Source organism: Crinia signifera, chromosome 1 (genome assembly GCF_055691185.1).
Source record: "Crinia signifera chromosome 1, ASM5569118v1, whole genome shotgun sequence".
NCBI classification, from domain to species: Eukaryota; Metazoa; Chordata; class Amphibia; order Anura; family Myobatrachidae; genus Crinia; species Crinia signifera.
The window spans coordinates 181,942,635-181,968,685 of NC_139217.1; the positions used below are offsets into that span (position 1 = coordinate 181,942,635).

Below are 26,051 nucleotides of genomic sequence, written 5' to 3' on the forward strand. Positions count from 1 at the left end.
ATTCAACGGTGAGAAGGACTAACTTTACAAATGTGGAGTCAGACATTCATGTAGTGCATATATATGCTCATACAGTGTCAGACTGGCCCCGGTGGGCCACACTGCCTTGGGGCCCACCTGCAATTATAAGGATCAGGACCCAGACTGTGCACATGTATACATTATACATATGTTACATTATACTGCACAGGACTATGGTGTCTCTCCTACAGTGCATTTCTGATATTAGTCTGGTACATTATCATGCATGCACTAGTAGTATTTACTATATTTTACTACTAGCTGAGGTACCCGGCATTGCCATGGTGTGACCAGCATACATCTGTCTGTGGGTGACTCTGGAATCTAACCACATTTCTTAAACCCTATGTCCTCTGCCCCTTTTATGTTATACAACTCTGCCATAACTTGCATCCCAGACCCACTTTGTGTAGTGGTAGGATCCCATGTTTGGGGGGGATCAGGATTGGGGGTCTAAGTGGCCGTGAGTCTAATCTAAACCCAATCAATGTCCTCTACCACCTCTATGTTATGCAACTTTGCTATATCTTGCTTCCCTGACCCCCTTTGTGTAGTGGCCAGACCACTCTCTGCCCCCCACCCCCACCCCACAGGGGTTCTAGGGTGTCACCAGAGTATTTTTTTACAGATTGTAAGTCATATGTGAACCATATACTATTTACTCTCTAATGGTTAGCCAAACTTATGTGGTAGCTGGACACACCCCCTCTGAAGACTGAACACACCCCTAAAGTGGGCTCTTATAATTTAATTCCCCAGCTGGCCCTTCATGCATTGGGCTCATATGTGCAGGGCTGCCACTAGAAATTGTGGGGCCTGGGCTTATTTCTAGTCCAGACCCTGCCCCCCCCCACACACACACACTCCTCGCCTCACTTAGCACCCGGTCTCCCCTTCTGAAGTCTGAGCAGTGGTATGGGGGTGCTGGCAAGTCGGAGTCATGCCTACTCTACTTTATGGCCAGGAGTGCCCCCTGGCTTTCAGAAGCCTCACAGCCATTCCAAGAGAGTAGGCAAGTATGAGGCAAGTAAGTCCTAATCAGTAATAATACGAGTAGTGGCAGGAGTCTTACTTGATTTAAGAGCAGCAGAAAACAGACTTACATAGACAAAAGAGAAAAATCTAACAGAAGGAACTTCTGGCAAATGCCATTTAAATGGCAGGCAAGTGGGTCATTCCCCCATTAATAGTCTTACAAACAAACATTGAGTGTTCAGTAGCAATGGACTTGACCACAGGGCAAATCACTGACTGGGAGCCCTACCACGTTGTGGGGCTATGGTATATTTTCTACAGTGCATTGCCATTATTAACCTGGTAAATTATCATACATGCAATAGCAGTATTTAATATGTTATATGTGTGTGTGTGTGTGTGTGTGGTTGCGCTGCCTCAGATTGCTGTATATTTTGTTGTATACTTTGACACAAAGCGTATAGGAGTATTCGGAATTATATATGTGTGTATATATATATATATATATATATATATATATATATATATATATATATATATATATATATATTGTACTCTCTAATGGTTAGCCAAATCTGTGGCCAAATCCCCTCTGGAGATTAGTTGTAGTCTTAAAATAGGACTCAAATGTAATGCTAAGCTGCCATATTATTTGCAGGATGCCACAACAACCAACCAGATTCTATTATCTTCTAGGAGGTACTAAATAAATAAGTAGAACCTGACTGTTTGCTATGAGCAACATCCAATCTTCAATAGGACTCCCATAGTAGTAAATTTACCCCTGTGCCTCCACTTTTTGTCACCTGTGCACAGGCATATACAACAGTAGCATTTGTCCCTGGCATCACATACAGCCTCATGGTCCCGGGGCTGAAAATATTCGAGGGCCTATTTTGAGAAGACCCTCATACACTATCAGTCCTAATGTCTCTCTAAATACGTAAAAAAGTACAAAAATGGCGTCATTTTGTGTGGAAAAATATAATTAAATACTTTTGATTTATGAATCATGACACCTCCCCCTCCTTTTTCTCCACATTCTTTTCTCTATTCACTTTCTTTCTCACCTGCTATACTTTCTATACATACAGATGTGTTTCACACATCAGAGAAATCTTATACTATTTACAAAGAGATGCATTTAACATGAGGGTTATCATTATGCCAGCGGTCAAAGCCAGCTCCAGAATGGCAACTGGCACCACAAGACGGGCGAGATGTACTAAAGGGAAAATGCGGTAAAACCCCCGTTTTACCGCATTTTCCTATGTACTTATACCCGACCGCACCGTCACCGCAGTGTAGGGTATCGCCACCTTTGGGTGGCGATACCCTATAGAAGCCTATGGGCTTCTTTTCGCCGCCCGACGCCTCCGCCGAAAAACCCGCCGACCCCCCTCTCCCCCTCCCTCTCTTACCTGGTCCAGGTCCTCCTGGACCCAGAAGGTAACACCTTCCTCCCCCTAGTGACGCAGCCGGACGTCCTTCCGGCTGCAGGGGGGGAGGAAAAGGCGCCGGGGACAGCTTGCATAGCTGTCCCCGGCGTGAGGGATGCAGAAGGGGGCAGAGAGGTGACGGAGACCCCCCGCACACCACATTCTAGGTATCGCGGGGGGCCTCCGTCACCGCATCGCGATGCCAGCCGCATATGTTAGTACATATGCGGCGGCATCGCGGCGGGGGGGCCGCGATGGGCGGCGATGTATTTTAATACATCCCGCCCTGACACCTGAATCCTGACATCACTGGAAATGCCAAAGTCCCAACCACTGGCATCCCGATCATAAGTATACCGGGGTCTCTTAGCGTTACCCTGGGAAAAAGGGGGTTAAGGTTAGGGGGGAGGGTTAGAGTCAGGCTCCAGGAAAGGGAGGATTCATGTTAGGTCTTCTGACCACCGGCATCCTGGCCGCCGGTCATCTGTACATATTGCTTTAAAAATAGTCTATTTCAGCCAAATACACTTGTAGTGTAATGCATGAATTGTACATGTTACAGGGAATTGAGAGGAAGACCGTATTATATATATATTACATACCCATTAGCAACAGAGGTGTCATATTACCACTAAACATAAAATGCATGTTAGCTTATATAGACGGGCAACTAATAACATTCAACATAACATGAGCAAAACTGAAGATATTTGGGGAATTCAATTAGTCAGGGTAAATTTTTCCACCCAATAAAACTTGCTTTATCACAATTTACTGCTTTCTTTGACAAAAACACATGGATCTGGGATAAGTTCCTGGATCCATGTGTTTTAGCAATCGCGGCCATGAAAAAAAACAGCATTTATTGGGGATTTTGTTTCTCCTGTCTTGAAACAGGTGAAACAAAATCATGCTAGTACTGGCTAATTAAGTAATCAATTACCCTATCAAAACTATGTGGGGAATTTAATCAGCCATGGTAAATTATCACGGCTAATTGAATTCCACACACAGTTTTGATTGGGAGAAAATAACTTCTTCCATCCATAAGACTAAGCAGCCACTTATTGCTCTTTTTGGGTGGAATTCAATCCCCCCCCCCCTCCAAACCGTGCGTGCCTGTTGGCAGTATTTAATTGTTTCTGTCAATAGGTGCGCTAACTTCATTACAGCTTGCTAGACTCGGTGATGGTGAGCTGAAATGCGCAAAAAGTCACCTGTTAGAGTTCTCAAACAGGATTTGTATGCTGCGCTGATTAAATTGGTCAGGTTTAGCCTATATGCACGCCTAAACATGACCATATTGAGTGATATATGCATAAAAATGAAATCCTCCATTGAATATCACCACACAATCTCCCATTACTTTATATGGGAAATCGGGTGCAATCAAACAATTGAATTACCCCCTTTATGTAAAAGGGTTGATACAAGAGAACATGTAAAGCACATGTAAATACAGTGTAAAATATAAGTTTTTTAAAGTTATTAGTTGCTTTCTTGTTATTTAAGTCAATTTGTATTTTAAGTTTAGTGGTCACATAAGCATTTTTACTACAGTAAATACATGTCCTCATATTATGTCTGCACGTGCAAAAGCCCCCATTATTAAACAAGCCCTGCTATAAAAGAATGGAAGCTGTTAATAGATCTGTAGCTAGCAGCCCCTTCTATATTGCAAAAAGCCCCAGCAATGATTATACTTACGTTGACATTGTCCCCAAGATTGTCGAGCCCACCCCCAGCAGCAGTCAATTCTGTTAGCATACCGACAGAGTCCTGTTGAGGAAGCAATCTGTGTGGGCCACCTGTATGAGGAGATGTGCAATTAATTCTTATTCAATATAGACTGAACATTTCAGCACACAGTGTTAGCATTAATGCAATGCAATTCAATATGTACTCTAAAAAACATTTATACTTTCAAAAATACACACACACAGCACTTCAAAATTTTGGGCAGGTATGGAGGAAATGCTACTGCAAAGTAAAAAGGCTTTTGGGTGTTAATAGTTTATTGTTCTTAGTTAACAAAATACAAAGTGAATGAAAAGAAGAGAAATCTAAATCAAATCAATATTTGGTGTGACCACCCTTTGCCTTCAAACACAGCATCAATTATTTTAAGTACACTTGCAATAACTCAGGAATTTTTTATAGGAAGGTGTATGATTAACAAAGCCATGCCTTGTAAACGACTGCAGCTTTATAAAACGTCTGAGTTCGGCAGACATCCCGCACCTCTGGTGAACTCGGACGTTATAACATCCCGCCAAAGGTAGTTATATTTCCTCAGTAAGGTCTCTCTCAGGCAAAGATTTGAAAGCAGTCTGGGGTTTTAAGATGTGCTGTTCAAGCTCTTTTGAAGAAGCACAAATAGGGCAACACTGAGGACAGTAGATGCTGGGTAATAGATGAAAACAGTGCATAAGATGAAAGACATATCATGCTTACTTCCTTGGGCAATTGGAAAATGTCCAGCAGTGCAATCAGCTCAGAACTGGCAGACTCCAATGGGGCCCAGAAACAACCAAATAATGTTCAAAGAAGTCTGGCCATGGTCTCCATGGAAGAATTGGGGCTAAACAGGGCCAACTCGACTCAACTATGCACATAAAAAGGAACAAGGGTGCAGAAAAATGGCAGCAGGTGCTCTGGACTGATGATGTGGCTGGAACAGAAAGCAGTTTGTTTGCTGAGGGGATGGAAAGTGGAACAATAATAATGCTGCTTTCAGACCGCAAAACTGGCTTTGACCCTGTATTTGGAAACGTTTCCAAAAACGGGTCTGCCAGGTAAAACCCCTTTCACACCGCATCTCTTAAACGGTATATTACCGTTTAAGTGCGGGTTTTTTGACACTGGCAGACCCGTTTTGGGAAACTTTCCAAAAACAGGGTCAAAGCCAGTCTTCAGCGCGCGCCGCCCCCGCCCCCCCCTTCCCCGGGGGTTAACACCCCCAAATCCCCCCCACCCCAGGGCTAACAACTCCCCCCCCTGTGCAGTGACTTTCGGAAAATGGCTGCCCCCATACGAAAGACAGTTTTTTAAAACGGGTTTTCCTATGGGGCAGCCATTTTCTGAAAGACGCTTTTTTTTCATAAGTGCTTCCCCGACCATACTTTACTGCCGGGATCCACAACGAAGGTACCGGCTGCACGGCGGGTGTCGACACACGCGCCGCGTGGGGGGGTGTTGACACATGCGCGGGGGGGGCGACACGCGCGGGGGGCGGCAGGGGGCGGCTCCAGTGCTGCGAATATTTAATGAGTGCTCATTAAATATTCGCTGCTCTGAATTTAGGACCCAGCTCATTGGCTGGGTCCTAAATACCGTTTCAGACCCGATTTTGATGCAAAAATACCGGGTCTGAAACGGGTAGGACCCTCCATTTTAACCGTTTTACTAAATCGGCTTTTGTAAAACGGTTAAGGGGTCCTGCACCTTTCAGACCGCACAGATTACCGTTTTAAAACGGTAAAAAAACGGCAATATACCGTTTACAAAGTGCGGTCTGAAAGGGGCATAAGTGAAGCCTGGTTCCTTGCAAGTTTGGGACTGCATTTCAACAATTGGAGTTAGAGATTTGGTCAGAATTAATGGTTTCCTCAATGCTGAGACATATAGGCAGTTATTTATCCATCATGCAATACCATCAAGGAGGCATCTGATTGGCTCCATATTCATACTGCAGCAGAGCAACAGCCCTAAACATACAGCCAATGTCATGTAGAACTGTCTCATCATTGTCGAGTCTAGAATTACATAAAGAGACTGAAGGATTTGAGCAAGCCTACAGAAGATCTGCATATACTGTAGTCCCCCAAGATGTTTGGAACAACCTCCCTGATGAGTTCCTTCAAAACGTGTGTGCAAGTGTAACTAGCAGAATTCACGCTGTTTTGAAAACAAAGAGGGATCACACCAATTATTGATTTGATTCTAATTTGTCTTCTTTTCATTCACTTTGCATTATGTTAATTCAGAAAATTATACTATTAAACACTTCTTATCAGAGATTACACATATAATAGGTATATACATACACATATACAGGTTGAGTGTCCCTTATTGATGGTCGCTGACCATCGAATGATGTGGAAGGTACACACAAAACTAAGACACTCTCAGGTGTCTTAGCTTTGCGTGTGTTCTGGAGGGGAACATGGCGGGCAGCTGACATCCAGTGATGTTGTCATCTGCCCGCCCCTGGCACCCGCATCACTGGGTCATTACCATGGGAAGGCCCAGCATTTTCATGGGAACACCCATTAAAAGCTGGGCCTTCCCATGGGTGAGACTACCCGCCACCATCTGACACTGGTGCCGCATGCGCCCGGCGCATGCGCAGTTAGCAGACATGGCTCACTGGTGCAAATTCGCAGCAGTGCATAAACTAGAATAAGGTCCTACTGTATGTATGTGTGTGCAGGCTGTGTATACAGTATGTATAGTCTGTGTGTGTGTGTATAGGGGGGCTGTGTATACAGTATGTACTGAATGAATGCTTTGCGTATGTTGGAAACATGTTGTGAACATGTTGTGAAGTTATTTCAGCATTAAAGTAAGTGTGTGTGTGTGTGTGAAAGGAACCCCGCCCCCCGAGTGTCTTGCGTTTGTCCCGTTACAAGCCTATTTAGAGGCAGATCACTGGGGCTTTTAGAAAAGATATAAATCTCCAAGTGCTGGCAGATAGAAGACATACCACTAACCATGTCCAGCCAATGGTGTGGACAGGGTTTTAATCGCTGTGACATGATTGTGAAACAATATTTAGCTGTTTACATGTCCTGTAGCTATTCCACTTATTATATTGTTACATTTATAGAATCATAATAAAAACATTCCCAACGCTATCCGTGATAGAACAACATTGTGTCATCTCTTTGCACTGCTCCCCTACTTTGCAGTCTCTTAGAAAAATGGAAGGAATGTATTGCGCAGCAAAGAGCTGTGTTTACTACAGTTTGTCCGGTCATGGAGCATGGCGTATCAGCTTACTAGTGTATTTCATAATTCACCAGAGACCATGCTGTGTTATTATAATGTTAGCAATACTACTTTATATAATGTAGCCATTTGAAGTATTTAGTAGTATTTGTGATTGTTTATTTTTGTTTTGTGACATAAATCAGTTTAAGAACAACAATAGAGAGAGGAGTCACATTTCTTCTCAAAACTCATTACGATACTTCAGGCCACACATATTGTAATTGCACTTGGCAAAGTACTGTAGTATCTCTTTTTTCCTTCATGAGAAATGCAATAATCTGAGTGGCTAGCTGGAATGCATTTAACTCTTTGCCAGAGAAATTAACATAGGGGAAATGGTACCAATAAAAAAAATGAAGATATAAAAAACAAACAGCCACAATATTACAATATGTAGTGTACTTCTTAACTATAAACTAGCCTGAAAACCTCCAATTAACCAATAGCTGGGTGTTTAACCTTTGACTAGGTGATGGACGCACACACAGGATACAGTTAACATCACCAAATGGAATTCTAATACTTAATTACTGGTTTTTCCTAAACAGCCTGGGGATTTGTGGCTTGTGCTAGACACAATTTACAGGGAACATGCACAGATAACAGTGTTGCTTGAGAAACTTAGTGCAGATAGGTCAGTGTAATCTAATGCACACATGCTTCTACATGTACTGTACATAGTTAAACAACAAGAGAGATACAAATAATACTGGAACCAGTAAGGTATGTACCTTATTTCTAAACAGTACTCTAGTACAGATTCCTTCAGTACAAAAAAAAAAACATAAGTCAGTTTAAAAAGATATCATCATCACAATTATGGGTACTTGTGACTTATCTGGGCGCCCGATTTTCTTCATCGCACCTAAAAATCGCGTCAAATCGCATCGCATACAATCAGATTGCATGCGATGCGATTTGACGTGATTTGACGCAATTTTAATATGTGAAGGCACCCAGATGCCTGTTTCATATGTGAAATGGCCCCCCAGACCCCATTTTTAAATGTATACCCACCCTGATGGCTAAATGCCCCCCATTGTTAACGCCACCCCAGTATCAACGCCAACCCGAAGCGTGGCGAGCGCAGCAAGCCCGCGCGGGGCGGCGGTACGCGTCCTCCGACCTTTTCATACCCCCACTATCCACGTCGGTGTGGAGTTGACTCTATACAGTGTGGCGAGCGCAGCGAGCCACCGAGCCCGAAGCGTGGCGAGCGCAGCGAGCCACCGAGCCCGAAGCGTGGCGAGCGCAGCGAGCCCCGCGAAGGGACGCGGATACCTGTGAAGCCCGTGAGGGGACGCGTATAGCTGTGAAGGTATCCACGTCCGCTCGCCACGCTTCGGGCGCGGTGGCGAGCTGCGCTCGCCACACTATATAAAATCAACTCCACGCCGACGTGGATAGTGGGGGTATGAAAAGGTCGGAGGACGCGTACCGCCGCCGCTCGCCACGCTTCGGGTTGGCGTTGATAGTGGGGTGGCTTTAACAATGGGGGTCATTTAGCCATCAGGGTGGGTATACAATTAAAAATGGGGTCTGGGGGGCCATTTCACATATGAAACAGGCATCTGGGTGCCTGTACATATTAAAATCGCATCAAATCGCATCGCATGCAATACAATAGCATACAATGCAACGCGATTTTCTCTTCAAGGGAAATCGCTTCAAATCGCATGCTTAGGGTACTGGCATACAATTTTGACATCGGGCGCCCAGATAAGTCACAAGTACCCAATTATGAAATAGTGAACTATAACAAGGAGTCTTTCGGGGAGATTTATGAAAGCTTGGAGAGAGATAAAGTGGAGATAAAGTGGATAAAGAACCAATCAATCAGCTCCTGTTATTTTTCAAACATGTGTACTAGACTTGTGTGAGTCCGCACATAATCATACAGAGAATGTATTTTACATTGAAGAAACCAACATAAGAAACATTACAGATTGTATTCGTGTAAGTCACAGGGTTGGTGGTGCTCCCAGAACAAGTTCAGGAAAACTCTGTTATGGGGTTGTTGTTTTTTTCTGCACAGAGGTGCAAGAAAAAAGGAAGACTGAGGGGAGATCAGACAACCCTCTGTTTGATAAATTTTTGATACATTTCTGATCAATTATTTTGAAGAATATCTTATAATAAAAGTATTTATTCTTTCTATGTATTGTTATGATAAGCACAACTCGTTTTAAGGCATACCTAATAAAAGCAAATTTTTATCCGAACAATATTATACTAATCAATCAATAAAAAGTGCCCCGGAAAATACATAATCAGTCTTCCTTTTTTCTTTCACCTCTGTGCAGAAACCCCCCCCCCCCCCCCCCTAACAGATTTTTCAAACATGGCCTGCAAATGACAGAAGCTGATAGATAATATAGAAAGAGTTAAATACAAATCTATTTTCAAGCTTCGGGGCAAATATATATTGAGCCTGGAAAATAGATAAAGTGAAGATAAAGTAGAAGGTGATAACGCACCAGCCAATCAGCTATATTTGAAAAATGACAGTTAGGAGTTGATTGGCTGGTGCGTTATCAATTTTATCTCTTCACCAGGCTTAATACATCTGCCCCTTTGATACACCCCCCCTTAATTCCATAAACAGCATATTGGTATCCACACTTGCTTGCTTTGCACATTATATATATACATTTTCAGTTTGTAAACTCAAAACAAAGTACAGTATGTAGTATGTGGTGAATCTCTGTTAACTTGTACCTTTGCTCTACATTATACACACAGTGTATATATATGTGTGTGTATAGGATAGATAGGATACCACTAGATAGGATACTAGATAGGATACGATTTAGTATGCGATTTGACATAATATATCGCATAAGATATAGTATAAGATTTACTATCCATTTCATTACCCCACTATCCACTAGGGCGTGGAATTGACTTTATATAGTGTGGCGAGCGCAGCAAACCACCGAGCCCGAAGCGTGGCGAGCGCAGCGAGCCCCGCGAGGGTACACAGAATGTATTTTATGGAATTGCATGTAAATGGCATGCGATATTGGTGACTTGCTTTGAAACAACATCCGTGTCCCCTCGCGGGGCTCGCCACGCTATATAAAATCAACTCCACGCCCTAGTGGATAGTGGGGTAATGAAATGGATAGTAAATCTTATCCTATATCTTATGCGATATCTTATGTCAAATTGCATACTAAATCGTATCCTATCTAGTGGCGCAGTGAAACTACACAAGTACCACATATAATTATATATATATATATATATATATATAATTATATATATATATATATATATATATATATATATATATATATACACACACACACACACACACTGCGACAAGGATCACACATACACGGGAGTTAACATCAAGACTTTGTTCTTTATTTTATAAAGCAGGTTGCAGCATACAGGTAAACAAAGATGAACACTCTTGCAAATGCTCCAGTGGTCCCTACCATAGCCCACACCCTGGCCTATCACTTGGGCAGCTAATCCACCACCAAGAGCAAGAGCACTCTGCCCTGGAAAAACTTATATCAGGATATCACAGGTGCTGCTGATTACACACCTGACTTCTGCTACTGCTCCAAAACCTGGTCTGGATCCTCCACATTACTCTCAAGTGGTGAGATGCTGTCTCTGCCACACTCCTCCCCCTTAGCTTCATCCACCCTGGTGAAGCTACAACATTTTCAGGTGAGCTCTCTGCCTCGTACTTGTGTCATCCACCCGGGTACGCGGCCCTCCAACACTTTCCAGAGGTCGCCTACCACGCCTTCTTCCTCCTAGCTTCACCACAGGGTTGCTTGGAGGATCAGGACCTATAAACCTCCTGGAAAGGGAATCAGCATTGAGCTGCTGCTTCCCCGGACGATGCCACACAATTAAAAAAACAACGGGTCACATGAGCATTTACCTCCTTGTTTGTATGCATCCATTGTAAGGGTACTGGTCTGTGACCAAGAAAAACTTTCGTCCCAATAAATATCTTGTCTGGGGACTGTTTTTTAAGACATTCGGTTACTGGAGCCACTCTATTAGCATAATCTCGAAAGAACATGCCATAATATCGAAATAGACAAGAAATGTCCTAAGCGGGGCAGTACAGATGGTGTAATAGTTACCACTGCTCCTGATGAAGACGTGTTGACACGTCGAAATGCGTTGAGCTCTACAATTCCCCCTGCTCCAGTGTGTACCTCGGTGAACCCATTATCCGGACCAGCTTCTTTCCACTCAAGTGACTCCATTTAATCACAGCGTCCCTTTGCAGCTACTCAAGGCAGTGCCCCTCATTCATCCGCCTGCCCTTCCTGCTTCAAACTTTCCCTGAGTTTACCTGGACCCAATGCTGGGAAAGATACCGGAACTGTCATCATCACTATTCCCCGTAGGAGACTTCCACATTGATGGCCACCGTTGGTAACTATACTAATTACGTATGACACCCATGAATTGACTCTTTTTTAACTGGAGCAATGGCTATTTTTTAACAATCAATAATTTTTCATTTTTTTACTCATCCATTATCATTATTTTTATCTGCATTTTTTTTCATTCGTTTCATTTTTTTTCTTTCATTTTTCTATTTTTTTCTCAACCGCAGAGAATTCCCCTATTGAATACATGTTATGCTTATTAATTGCTTGTTCTTCATGTAATAAATGTGTTTTTATTATCGTATGTAGTTGGTTATCATTCAGTTTAACCCGAGCGCTGTTTAACCCCCCCCCCCCCCCCCTTTTTTTTCCGTCCCAATAAATATCTTGTCTGGGGGCTGTTTTTTAAGACATTCGGTTACTGGAGCCGCTCTATTATAATCTCAAAAGAACATGCGATAATATCAAAATAGACGAGAAATGTCCTAAGCGGGGCAGTACGGTTGGTGTAATAGTCAGCATTGCTGCCTCAGAGCACTGAGGTCATGGGTTCGACTCCCTTTATGGTCTAACTGTGCGGAGTTTATATATTCTGCCCGTACTTGCGTGGGTTTCCTCCCACAATACAAAAAATATACCAGTAGGTTAATTGGCTCCCAACTAAATTAACCCTAGAATGTCTGTGTGTGCGTGTACATGTGGTAGGGAATATAGATTTATTTATATATTTATTAACACTATAGTATCTTTCTAGCTTATGATACTTTTTGGGGTGCCACACCCTGCACCTAGATATAGTGCTAGGGACCCCCTATATACAGAGAAGCCTTGACGCGGCTTGGGGGCATATCATACACCTGCACAGGTATATGTAACCAATATCTCTGAATTCTTTTATCATGTAGTGTTCAAGATTGGTTACTAATACTATTCAGTGAGCTGGGGGAACCATGTCTTTTTATACTTACTCAGTATTAACCCCTCCCTCATGCACCTGAGTAGTATTACTGAACTAATTGAGCATCTACCACTATCTGTATGTAGGGAATATAGATTGTAAGCTCCACTGGCGCAGAGACTGATGTGAATGTTCAAATATTCTCTGTAAAGCACTGCGGAATATGTGTGCGCTATATAAGAAATAAATAATAAGTTCTGACTTACATTTAGGTTTAGAACAGATGAGGACTGCTTCTACCTTACTAGGCTGAGGATTAACCTTTCCTTTGCCAACAATGTACCCCAAAGACTTGGCTTCCACCATACCAATGGCACATTTCTCAAGGTTGGCTGTAAACCTGTGTGCCCGTAGAGACTTTAAAACGGCTTCTACCTTTGGTAGGTGTGACTCCAAGTCAGAGCTAAAAATAAAAATGTTGTCTAAATATGCAGCTTTCTATTTCCTGTGAGGCCACAGCAACTTATACCCCTTTTACGGCAAAAATCCTGGATCCGACCCATCATTTGGAACAAGGATCCAAGCTGGGTCGGATCTGGGCACCCAGCCCCCGTGCACCGCCCCCCCCCAGCTGTTGTCCGCGAGGTGAATGGATGCCGCACACAGGCTTCCATTCCCCTCCTCCGCTGACGCTGCTGTCTGTATAGCAGATAGCAGCTGACGCTGTGTGGTGTGCCCCCTCGTCCAACCTGCAGACGCTGCGGTCCACAGTTTGGACGTCCCCCATTCATGTAAATGGGACCAGGTCGGATGACCCGGCGTACCCATTTACACTGCCCTCTACCCAGGTCCTAGCTGGTGTGACCCAATTACACTGCCGCTGACCCAGGTCTGACCCGCCGATGACTCTCTGGAAGGTTGCTGGGGCACCATGTAAACTAAATGGGAGCACTTTATACTGGAATAAACTCTCTGGGGTATAGAAGGCTGTTTTTGCCTTTTGCCTTTGGTAATTTTGTTTGAGAATCATGAATCTGAAGAGCTTGGTGACTTCCAGTGTGGTACTGTGATAGGATGCCACCTTTGCAATAAGTCTGTTCATGAAATTTCCTGCTTGCTAAATATTCCATGGTCAACTGTAAGTGATTAGAAAGAGGGAGTGTTAAGGAATAACAGCAACTCAGCTGTGAGGCAGAAGACCACATAAATTCACAGAGAGAGGACAACTGCTAACGTGCATGGTGCGTAAAAGTCTCCAACCGTCTGCTGATTCCAAAACGGACGTGTTCTAAAATTCCACTGGTATTATTGCATGCACAAAAACTGTGGGGAGGAAGCTTAATGGAATGGGTTTGCATAACCAAGCAGCTGCAGGCAAGCTTCAACACCAAGGCCAAGGCAAGCTTCGGATGAAGTGGTGTAAATCATTTGCTGGACTGATCTCTAGCAAGAAAGTACCTTGTTGTCAAAAACTTGGACATAGAAAAGGGGTAAAGACAGTTAAAGGCATAATATATACTCAGGTCATATCAGAGTCATGTAAGGATGATTTACCGATGTGTTCTTTTACATTTCTGATTTTGTATAGGTGTCTGCCCATCAGATGTTTAAAGGAATGTACATTTGCATTGCATTACACGAGTAGCAGCATAGTGCTGCAACACCAATGACATGGATGGGGCCATGCCCCCCTCCCGAGTTGGTCACACCCACTTTTTGGAAGGGTGTTGTTGTCCCCACCCACTGGCCCCAGTGTGGCAATTACTACAACAGACAAAACTCCATAACAATGGCAGATCAACTGGTTGCACTTCTTAAGCTACGTACAACACTAAAGTTTGTCACAGAGGACCATTGTGTAATCCATAATTTTCTGAATTGTTTTGTTACACATGAGATAAGACATTTGTGTGCATTAACCATAGAACGATATGTCATGTCATCACATGGCAGAGTTTGCAGTGTGTATAAGGTGACAATATGCTAATACACACCATTGCTGGGTCATCGGACTGCTGAGGTATGTACCCATCTTAACATAAACACAGTGAGTTATAAAACACAAAATATTCATCTGAACATTTCACAACTTTTAGTTCATGTAAACCAGGCATGTCCAAACTGTGGCCCCCAGCTGTTGTGAAACTACACATTCCAGCATGCCTTGCCATGGCTTTAGCATTCCCTAAAAGCAAAACTGTGGAAAGGCATGATGGGACTTGTCGTTTCACAACAGATGGAGGGCCATGGTTTGGACAAGCCTGATGTAAACCCTTGGCTAGCCTGATTCAACCTATATACTGTATGATGTAACATAACTTGTAAGCAGAAAATCACTAGGCAGATTCTGTAGATTGTCATGTTGTAAGTTTATCAAAGGCATACCGTTCCAGTAAAGCAAACATTCCATTGGCATTTAATATATTATTTATTATGATATTAATCATCTACAACACCAAAACATCAACATTTTTTATTCTTCTAAATACACATAAGGTTTTATATGGTAACCAGTAGCAACTAGATGATAGATGTAAACAATAATAGACTTTGGTGTATTTTAGAATACATACTGTATCTTTTTACTCTAAAAATATGTGCACATGACACCCAGGGTTGGGAGACAGCTGTTGTAACCGAATTTAAACTGGCCATGCACCTTAACCCTTGATGACCATTTAACCCCTTAGGTGACGGGATTCTAAAACAAAAAACACCATGGAGGGTGTATTTTTGCCGCACCCTGGAGCCAGCATAAAGCATTACACAGTTAAGCTTGCATCCTAGCCAATAGGAGTCTGGGGGATGGGCTTGAGTGTGTAATGCTGTTTGCTGATTCCTGGGTGTCGCGATCAGCGCTGGCACTCCCCAGGGGATCGAAAAGTGACATAGCCCAGAAATCTCCTGCAGTTCACACCACTTAAGTGATTAAATGAACATTATTAAAAAATGTATTGCATAGACTGAATTGTGATAACGGTTTGCCACTGAAATCCCAGTGTCCATATAAATGCACAGATATAGTGTGAACATTTTCCAGCATATGCTAGTGTATCAAAATATAGAATTAGAACAAATAGCAATGCATTGGTGTACGACCTACAATGCTTTATGTAGTAACATAAAAAAAATGACAAGCCATATTTGTTTGGAGGCGTCAGGGGGGGGGGGTTACTTAGGCCCTCATTCATCTATTTTACCAGTGTTATCACTGGTATACACCACAAATATGCAATGGGTCATAAAACCTTAAGATTTTCATTCAAACTAACTAATTGGCTGGTTCAAATGAAAATGGAGTAATGTAAAAGTAAAGTATGGGAGCATATGTTAATTGTCCATATGCTCCCAAACACCCAAAAACGGTTGTTTGACAAATGGATTTAACCAATGTGAAAGACCATTATCACCCATGTTTCCATGTTTGGGAGATAATTGCTGATTGACATTTGCTACCATACCTTGCTACCAGTTGGATAGTTGGACAGGCAATCGCCCATACACACTGGGCGACTGAGCCGAAAGCCGCTCAAAACAGCAAGCTGCCCAGTGTGTATGGCCCGGCATCATCGCCAAAAAAAGCTGCGCGGGGCGGCGGTACGCGTCCTCCGACCTTTTCATACCCCCACTATCCACGTCGGTGTGGAGTTGACTCTATACAGTGTGGCGAGCGCAGCGAGCCACCGAGCCCGAAGCGTGGCGAGCGCAGCGAGCCACCGAGCCCGAAGCGTGGCGAGCGCAGCGAGCCACCGAGCCCGAAGCGTGGCGAGCGCAGCGAGCCCCGCGAAGGGACGCGGATACCTGTGAAGCCCGTGAGGGGACGCGTATAGCTGTGAAGGTATCCACGTCCGCTCGCCACGCTTCGGGCGCGGTGGCGAGCTGCGCTCGCCACACTATATAAAATCAACTCCACGCCGACGTGGATAGTGGGGGTATGAAAAGGTCGGAGGACGCGTACCGCCGCCGCTCGCCACGCTTCGGGTTGGCGTTGATAGTGGGGTGGCTTTAACAATGGGGGTCATTTAGCCATCAGGGTGGGTATACAATTAAAAATGGGGTCTAGGGGGCCATTTCACATATGAAACAGGCATCTGGGTGCCTGTACATATTAAAATCGCATCAAATCGCATCGCATGCAATACAATAGCATACAATGCAACGCGATTTTCTCTTCAAGGGAAATCGCTTCAAATCGCATGCTTAGGGTACTGGCATACAATTTTGACATCGGGCGCCCAGATAAGTCACAAGTACCCAATTATGAAATAGTGAACTATAACAAGGAGTCTTTCGGGGAGATTTATGAAAGCTTGGAGAGAGATAAAGTGGAGATAAAGTGGATAAAGAACCAATCAATCAGCTCCTGTTATTTTTCAAACATGTGTACTAGACTTGTGTGAGTCCGCACATAATCATACAGAGAATGTATTTTACATTGAAGAAACCAACATAAGAAACATTACAGATTGTATTCGTGTAAGTCACAGGGTTGGTGGTGCTCCCAGAACAAGTTCAGGAAAACTCTGTTATGGGGTTGTTGTTTTTTTCTGCACAGAGGTGCAAGAAAAAAGGAAGACTGAGGGGAGATCAGACAACCCTCTGTTTGATAAATTTTTGATACATTTCTGATCAATTATTTTGAAGAATATCTTATAATAAAAGTATTTATTCTTTCTATGTATTGTTATGATAAGCACAACTCGTTTTAAGGCATACCTAATAAAAGCAAATTTTTATCCGAACAATATTATACTAATCAATCAATAAAAAGTGCCCCGGAAAATACATAATCAGTCTTCCTTTTTTCTTTCACCTCTGTGCAGAACCCCCCCCTAACAGATTTTTCAAACATGGCCTGCAAATGACAGAAGCTGATAGATAATATAGAAAGAGTTAAATACAAATCTATTTTCAAGCTTCGGGGCAAATATATATTGAGCCTGGAAAATAGATAAAGTGAAGATAAAGTAGAAGGTGATAACGCACCAGCCAATCAGCTATATTTGAAAAATGACAGTTAGGAGTTGATTGGCTGGTGCGTTATCAATTTTATCTCTTCACCAGGCTTAATACATCTGCCCCTTTGATACACCCCCCCTTAATTCCATAAACAGCATATTGGTATCCACACTTGCTTGCTTTGCACATTATATATATACATTTTCAGTTTGTAAACTCAAAACAAAGTACAGTATGTAGTATGTGGTGAATCTCTGTTAACTTGTACCTTTGCTCTACATTATACACACAGTGTATATATATGTGTGTGTATAGGATAGATAGGATACCACTAGATAGGATACTAGATAGGATACGATTTAGTATGCGATTTGACATAATATATCGCATAAGATATAGTATAAGATTTACTATCCATTTCATTACCCCACTATCCACTAGGGCGTGGAATTGACTTTATATAGTGTGGCGAGCGCAGCGAGCCACCGAGCCCGAAGCGTGGCGAGCGCAGCGAGCCCCGCGAGGGTACACAGAATGTATTTTATGGAATTGCATGTAAATGGCATGCGATATTGGTGACTTGCTTTGAAACAACATCCGTGTCCCCTCGCGGGGCTCGCCACGCTATATAAAATCAACTCCACGCCCTAGTGGATAGTGGGGTAATGAAATGGATAGTAAATCTTATCCTATATCTTATGCGATATCTTATGTCAAATTGCATACTAAATCGTATCCTATCTAGTGGCGCAGTGAAACTACACAAGTACCACATATAATTATATATATATATATAATTATATATATATATATATATATATATATATATATATATATATATATATATATATATATATATATATATATATATATATATATACACACACACACACACACACTGCGACAAGGATCACACATACACGGGAGTTAACATCAAGACTTTGTTCTTTATTTTATAAAGCAGGTTGCAGCATACAGGTAAACAAAGATGAACACTCTTGCAAATGCTCCAGTGGTCCCTACCATAGCCCAACCCTGGCCTATCACTTGGGCAGCTAATCCACCACCAAGAGCAAGAGCACTCTGCCCTGGAAAAACTTATATCAGGATATCACAGGTGCTGCTGATTACACACCTGACTTCTGCTACTGCTCCAAAACCTGGTCTGGATCCTCCACATTACTCTCAAGTGGTGAGATGCTGTCTCTGCCACACTCCTCCCCCTTAGCTTCATCCACCCTGGTGAAGCTACAACATTTTCAGGTGAGCTCTCTGCCTCGTACTTGTGTCATCCACCCGGGTACGCGGCCCTCCAACACTTTCCAGAGGTCGCCTACCACGCCTTCTTCCTCCTAGCTTCACCACAGGGTTGCTTGGAGGATCAGGACCTATAAACCTCCTGGAAAGGGAATCAGCATTGAGCTGCTGCTTCCCCGGACGATGCCACACAATTAAAAAAACAACGGGTCACATGAGCATTTACCTCCTTGTTTGTATGCATCCATTGTAAGGGTACTGGTCTGTGACCAAGAAAAACTTTCGTCCCAATAAATATCTTGTCTGGGGACTGTTTTTTAAGACATTCGGTTACTGGAGCCACTCTATTAGCATAATCTCGAAAGAACATGCCATAATATCGAAATAGACAAGAAATGTCCTAAGCGGGGCAGTACAGATGGTGTAATAGTTACCACTGCTCCTGATGAAGACGTGTTGACACGTCGAAATGCGTTGAGCTCTACAATTCCCCCTGCTCCAGTGTGTACCTCGGTGAACCCATTATCCGGACCAGCTTCTTTCCACTCAAGTGACTCCATTTAATCACAGCGTCCCTTTGCAGCTACTCAAGGCAGTGCCCCTCATTCATCCGCCTGCCCTTCCTGCTTCAAACTTTCCCTGAGTTTACCTGGACCCAATGCTGGGAAAGATACCGGAACTGTCATCATCACTATTCCCCGTAGGAGACTTCCACATTGATGGCCACCGTTGGTAACTATACTAATTACGTATGACACCCATGAATTGACTCTTTTTTAACTGGAGCAATGGCTATTTTTTAACAATCAATAATTTTTCATTTTTTTACTCATCCATTATCATTATTTTTATCTGCATTTTTTTTCATTCGTTTCATTTTTTTTTTTCATTTTTCTATTTTTTTCTCAACCGCAGAGAATTCCCCTATTGAATACATGTTATGCTTATTAATTGCTTGTTCTTCATGTAATAAATGTGTTTTTATTATCGTATGTAGTTGGTTATCATTCAGTTTAACCCGAGCGCTGTTTAACCCCCCCCCCCCCCCCTTTTTTTTCCGTCCCAATAAATATCTTGTCTGGGGGCTGTTTTTTAAGACATTCGGTTACTGGAGCCGCTCTATTATAATCTCAAAAGAACATGCGATAATATCAAAATAGACGAGAAATGTCCTAAGCGGGGCAGTACGGTTGGTGTAATAGTCAGCATTGCTGCCTCAGAGCACTGAGGTCATGGGTTCGACTCCCTTTATGGTCTAACTGTGCGGAGTTTATATATTCTGCCCGTACTTGCGTGGGTTTCCTCCGGTTTCCTCCCACAATACAAAAAATATACCAGTAGGTTAATTGGCTCCCAACTAAATTAACCCTAGAATGTCTGTGTGTGCGTGTACATGTGGTAGGGAATATAGATTTATTTATATATTTATTAACACTATAGTATCTTTCTAGCTTATGATACTTTTTGGGGTGCCACACCCTGCACCTAGATATAGTGCTAGGGACCCCCTATATACAGAGAAGCCTTGACGCGGCTTGGGGGCATATCATACACCTGCACAGGTATATGTAACCAATATCTCTGAATTCTTTTATCATGTAGTGTTCAAGATTGGTTACTAATACTATTCAGTGAGCTGGGGGAACCATGTCTTTTTATACTTACTCAGTATTAACCCCTCCCTCATGCACCTGAGTAGTATTACTGAACTAATTGAGCATCTACCACTATCTGTATGTAGGGAATATAGATTGTAAGCTCCACTGGCGCAGAGACTGATGTGAATGTTCAAATATTCTCTGTAAAGCACTGCGGAATATGTGTGCGCTATATAAGAAATAAATAATAAGTTCTGACTTACATTTAGGTTTAGAACAGATGAGGACTGCTTCTACCTTACTAGGCTGAGGATTAACCTTTCCTTTGCCAACAATGTACCCCAAAGACTTGGCTTCCACCATACCAATGGCACATTTCTCAAGGTTGGCTGTAAACCTGTGTGCCCGTAGAGACTTTAAAACGGCTTCTACCTTTGGTAGGTGTGACTCCAAGTCAGAGCTAAAAATAAAAATGTTGTCTAAATATGCAGCTTTCTATTTCCTGTGAGGCCACAGCAACTTATACCCCTTTTACGGCAAAAATCCTGGATCCGACCCATCATTTGGAACAAGGATCCAAGCTGGGTCGGATCTGGGCACCCAGCCCCCGTGCACCGCCCCCCCCCCAGCTGTTGTCCGCGAGGTGAATGGATGCCGCACACAGGCTTCCATTCCCCTCCTCCGCTGACGCTGCTGTCTGTATAGCAGATAGCAGCTGACGCTGTGTGGTGTGCCCCCTCGTCCAACCTGCAGACGCTGCGGTCCACAGTTTGGACGTCCCCCATTCATGTAAATGGGACCAGGTCGGATGACCCGGCGTACCCATTTACACTGCCCTCTACCCAGGTCCTAGCTGGTGTGACCCAATTACACTGCCGCTGACCCAGGTCTGACCCGCCGATGACTCTCTGGAAGGTTGCTGGGGCACCATGTAAACTAAATGGGAGCACTTTATACTGGAATAAACTCTCTGGGGTATAGAAGGCTGTTTTTGCCTTTTGCCTTTGGTAATTTTGTTTGAGAATCATGAATCTGAAGAGCTTGGTGACTTCCAGTGTGGTACTGTGATAGGATGCCACCTTTGCAATAAGTCTGTTCATGAAATTTCCTGCTTGCTAAATATTCCATGGTCAACTGTAAGTGATTAGAAAGAGGGAGTGTTAAGGAATAACAGCAACTCAGCTGTGAGGCAGAAGACCACATAAATTCACAGAGAGAGGACAACTGCTAACGTGCATGGTGCGTAAAAGTCTCCAACCGTCTGCTGATTCCAAAACGGACGTGTTCTAAAATTCCACTGGTATTATTGCATGCACAAAAACTGTGGGGAGGAAGCTTAATGGAATGGGTTTGCATAACCAAGCAGCTGCAGGCAAGCTTCAACACCAAGGCCAAGGCAAGCTTCGGATGAAGTGGTGTAAATCATTTGCTGGACTGATCTCTAGCAAGAAAGTACCTTGTTGTCAAAAACTTGGACATAGAAAAGGGGTAAAGACAGTTAAAGGCATAATATATACTCAGGTCATATCAGAGTCATGTAAGGATGATTTACCGATGTGTTCTTTTACATTTCTGATTTTGTATAGGTGTCTGCCCATCAGATGTTTAAAGGAATGTACATTTGCATTGCATTACACGAGTAGCAGCATAGTGCTGCAACACCAATGACATGGATGGGGCCATGCCCCCCTCCCGAGTTGGTCACACCCACTTTTTGGAAGGGTGTTGTTGTCCCCACCCACTGGCCCCAGTGTGGCAATTACTACAACAGACAAAACTCCATAACAATGGCAGATCAACTGGTTGCACTTCTTAAGCTACGTACAACACTAAAGTTTGTCACAGAGGACCATTGTGTAATCCATAATTTTCTGAATTGTTTTGTTACACATGAGATAAGACATTTGTGTGCATTAACCATAGAACGATATGTCATGTCATCACATGGCAGAGTTTGCAGTGTGTATAAGGTGACAATATGCTAATACACACCATTGCTGGGTCATCGGACTGCTGAGGTATGTACCCATCTTAACATAAACACAGTGAGTTATAAAACACAAAATATTCATCTGAACATTTCACAACTTTTAGTTCATGTAAACCAGGCATGTCCAAACTGTGGCCCCCAGCTGTTGTGAAACTACACATCCCAGCATGCCTTGCCATGGCTTTAGCATTCCCTAAAAGCAAAACTGTGGAAAGGCATGATGGGACTTGTCGTTTCACAACAGATGGAGGGCCATGGTTTGGACAAGCCTGATGTAAACCCTTGGCTAGCCTGATTCAACCTATATACTGTATGATGTAACATAACTTGTAAGCAGAAAATCACTAGGCAGATTCTGTAGATTGTCATGTTGTAAGTTTATCAAAGGCATACCGTTCCAGTAAAGCAAACATTCCATTGGCATTTAATATATTATTTATTATGATATTAATCATCTACAACACCAAAACATCAACATTTTTTATTCTTCTAAATACACATAAGGTTTTATATGGTAACCAGTAGCAACTAGATGATAGATGTAAACAATAATAGACTTTGGTGTATTTTAGAATACATACTGTATCTTTTTACTCTAAAAATATGTGCACATGACACCCAGGGTTGGGAGACAGCTGTTGTAACCGAATTTAAACTGGCCATGCACCTTAACCCTTGATGACCATTTAACCCCTTAGGTGACGGGATTCTAAAACAAAAAACACCATGGAGGGTGTATTTTTGCCGCACCCTGGAGCCAGCATAAAGCATTACACAGTTAAGCTTGCATCCTAGCCAATAGGAGTCTGGGGGATGGGCTTGAGTGTGTAATGCTGTTTGCTGATTCCTGGGTGTCGCGATCAGCGCTGGCACTCCCCAGGGGATCGAAAAGTGACATAGCCCAGAAATCTCCTGCAGTTCACACCACTTAAGTGATTAAATGAACATTATTAAAAAATGTATTGCATAGACTGAATTGTGATAACGGTTTGCCACTGAAATCCCAGTGTCCATATAAATGCACAGATATAGTGTGAACATTTTCCAGCATATGCTAGTGTATCAAAATATAGAATTAGAACAAATAGCAATGCATTGGTGTACGACCTACAATGCTTTATGTAGTAACATAAAAAAAATGACAAGCCATATTTGTTTGGAGGCGTCAGGGGGGGGGGGTTACTTAGGCCCTCATTCATCTATTTTACCAGTGTTATCACTGGTATACACCACAAATATGCAATGGGTCATAAAACCTTAAGATTTTCATTCAAACTAACTAATTGGCTGGTTCAAATGAAAATGGAGTAATGTAAAAGTAAAGTATGGGAGCATATGTTAATTGTCCATATGCTCCCAAACACCCAAAAACGGTTGTTTGACAAATGGATTTAACCAATGTGAAAGACCATTATCACCCATGTTTCCATGTTTGGGAGATAATTGCTGATTGACATTTGCTACCATACCTTGCTACCAGTTGGATAGTTGGACAGGCAATCGCCCATACACACTGGGCGACTGAGCCGAAAGCCGCTCAAAACAGCAAGCTGCCCAGTGTGTATGGCCCGGCATCATCGCCAAAAAAAGCTGCTCATCCGCCCCCCCCCCCCCCCCCCCTGACTATGCAGGGAAGGGGGAAAGCCGCTCAGTGTGTATGCACTGAGAGACTTTCCCCCCAGCGATGACAATGGTCATCGCTGTCCATACACGCTGGGTATAATCGCCCTTTAAAAGGTGTGTGGCCAGCTGTAGGTGAAAGATTATCCAATTTGGGACAAAGCATTGGGGAAGGTTTTCTAACCATTTAGTTGCAGAACAATAAGATGTTTTTTTGGTACTCTTTACCTAGCACGGCGCCCACGATTTTGATCATGGGCATCGCAGGTAAAAAAATCGCGGGCATTGAATGCACTAAAAATCGGGTGCGACGCGACCGACGCGATGCCCGCGATTTCCCATAGGGAACAATGTTAAATTTCTCAATTGACCCGATTTTACTGTTCAATGCCTCAATTGACACGATTTTTCCATAGGAAACAATGTTAAATGGCCCACAGAGGCCAAATAGCCACCCTGAAGTGTGAAATGGCCCCCACAATTGTTACCGCCACCCCACGATCAACGTCAACCCGAAGCGTGGCGAGCGGAGCGAGCCCGCGAGGGGCGGCGGTACGCATCCTACGACCTTTTCATACCCCCACTATCCACGTCGGCGTGGAGTCGACAATAGAATAGTGTGGCGAGCGCAGCAAACCACCGAGCCCGAAGCGTGGCAAGCGCAGCGAGCCCCGCGGATACCTTCACAGGTAAACGCGTCCCTTCGCGGGCTTCACAGGTATCCGCGTCCCCTCGCCACGCTTCAGGCTCGGTGGCTCGCTGTGCTCGCCACACTATTCTATTCTCAACTCCACGCCGACGTGGATAGTGGGGGTATGAAAAGGTCGTAGGACGCGTACCGCCGCCCCTCGCGGGCTCGCTGCGCTCGCCGCGCTTCGGGTTCACGTTGATCGTGGGGTGGCGTTAACAATTGTGGGGGCCATTTCACACTTCAGGGTGGCTATTTGGCCTCTGTGGGCCATTTAACATTGTTTCCTATGGAAAAATCGTGTCAATTGAGGCATTGAACAGTAAAATCGGGTCAATTGAGAAATTTAACATTGTTCCCTATGGGAAATCGCGGGCATCGCGTCGGTCGCGTCGCACCCGATTTTTTAGTGCATTCAATGCCCGCGATGACCGCGATGGGCGCCGTGCTAGGTAAAGAGTACCGTTTTTTTCAACATAAACAAATGCAGGTACAGTATATACAGTACAACCACTCAATTTGCAGTTATTAAATAATAATCGGTTGGTGGACAGAACCTCCAGTAAAATCTGCCACCAGTAGGGACTGACTAGTATTGGCATTGACTTCCAATAGGAAGAGCTCTTTGCTAATAAAAGCAAGACAGGCAGTGCTGGGGGAGGGGATGTTAATACATCAGCCCTTTCTATCTTTTACGGGCTGCAGCTGATGCAGGTTGTTTTCTAACAGTGCTGATGTAAACCCCACCCCATACTTAAACCCCACTTCCTGGTGATGTCAGCCATCAATCACCCAGTGGGCAGGGTCAGGAAGCCAGGAGCAGATCAACCAGCCCCTTTGGACAGACAGGTAAGCAACCCGCGCTGGTTGTGACCAAGACTGCTCCAAATTTTCCCAATGTAAAACAGCGACTATTAAGTTGCCACAGTTATCCCTATGCATTTTGATGTGTCCATCTTTACCAAGTAACAATGACCTACCACATACTGTACTGTAGCTTTGGAGATATATTGTTGTCTATGCCAGGACTGTGCTGATAAGGATTTATATACTACTTCTGGGTTTTCTACACTGAAAGTCGAAAGTAAATTGGACCTATCTTATTCAAATGAAGCATGCATGGAAAAAGGTAAATATTTGCACATATGAAAAGCTGTATGCTTTACAAGATGCTGCCATTTCTGAATGTGTAGCATATGCACCTAGTTTGGTATTTGTCATCATTATCAATGTGTACTTCTGCCCAA

At 43.4% G+C, this 26,051-nt stretch overlaps 1 protein-coding gene across 8 annotated transcripts in view; it reads right to left on the reverse strand.

Moving 5' to 3' along the window:
- Window positions 1-26,051, reverse strand: part of NPNT (nephronectin) — a 116,035-nt gene that overhangs the window by 73,716 nt on the left and 16,268 nt on the right. For all 8 annotated transcript variants that reach the window (XM_083178746.1, XM_083178762.1, XM_083178720.1 and 5 more), the window contains exon 2: window positions 4,143-4,243. In XM_083178746.1, coding sequence (XP_083034872.1) covers window positions 4,143-4,243 — 101 coding nt within the window. The remainder of the gene's footprint in view (window positions 1-4,142; window positions 4,244-26,051) is intronic.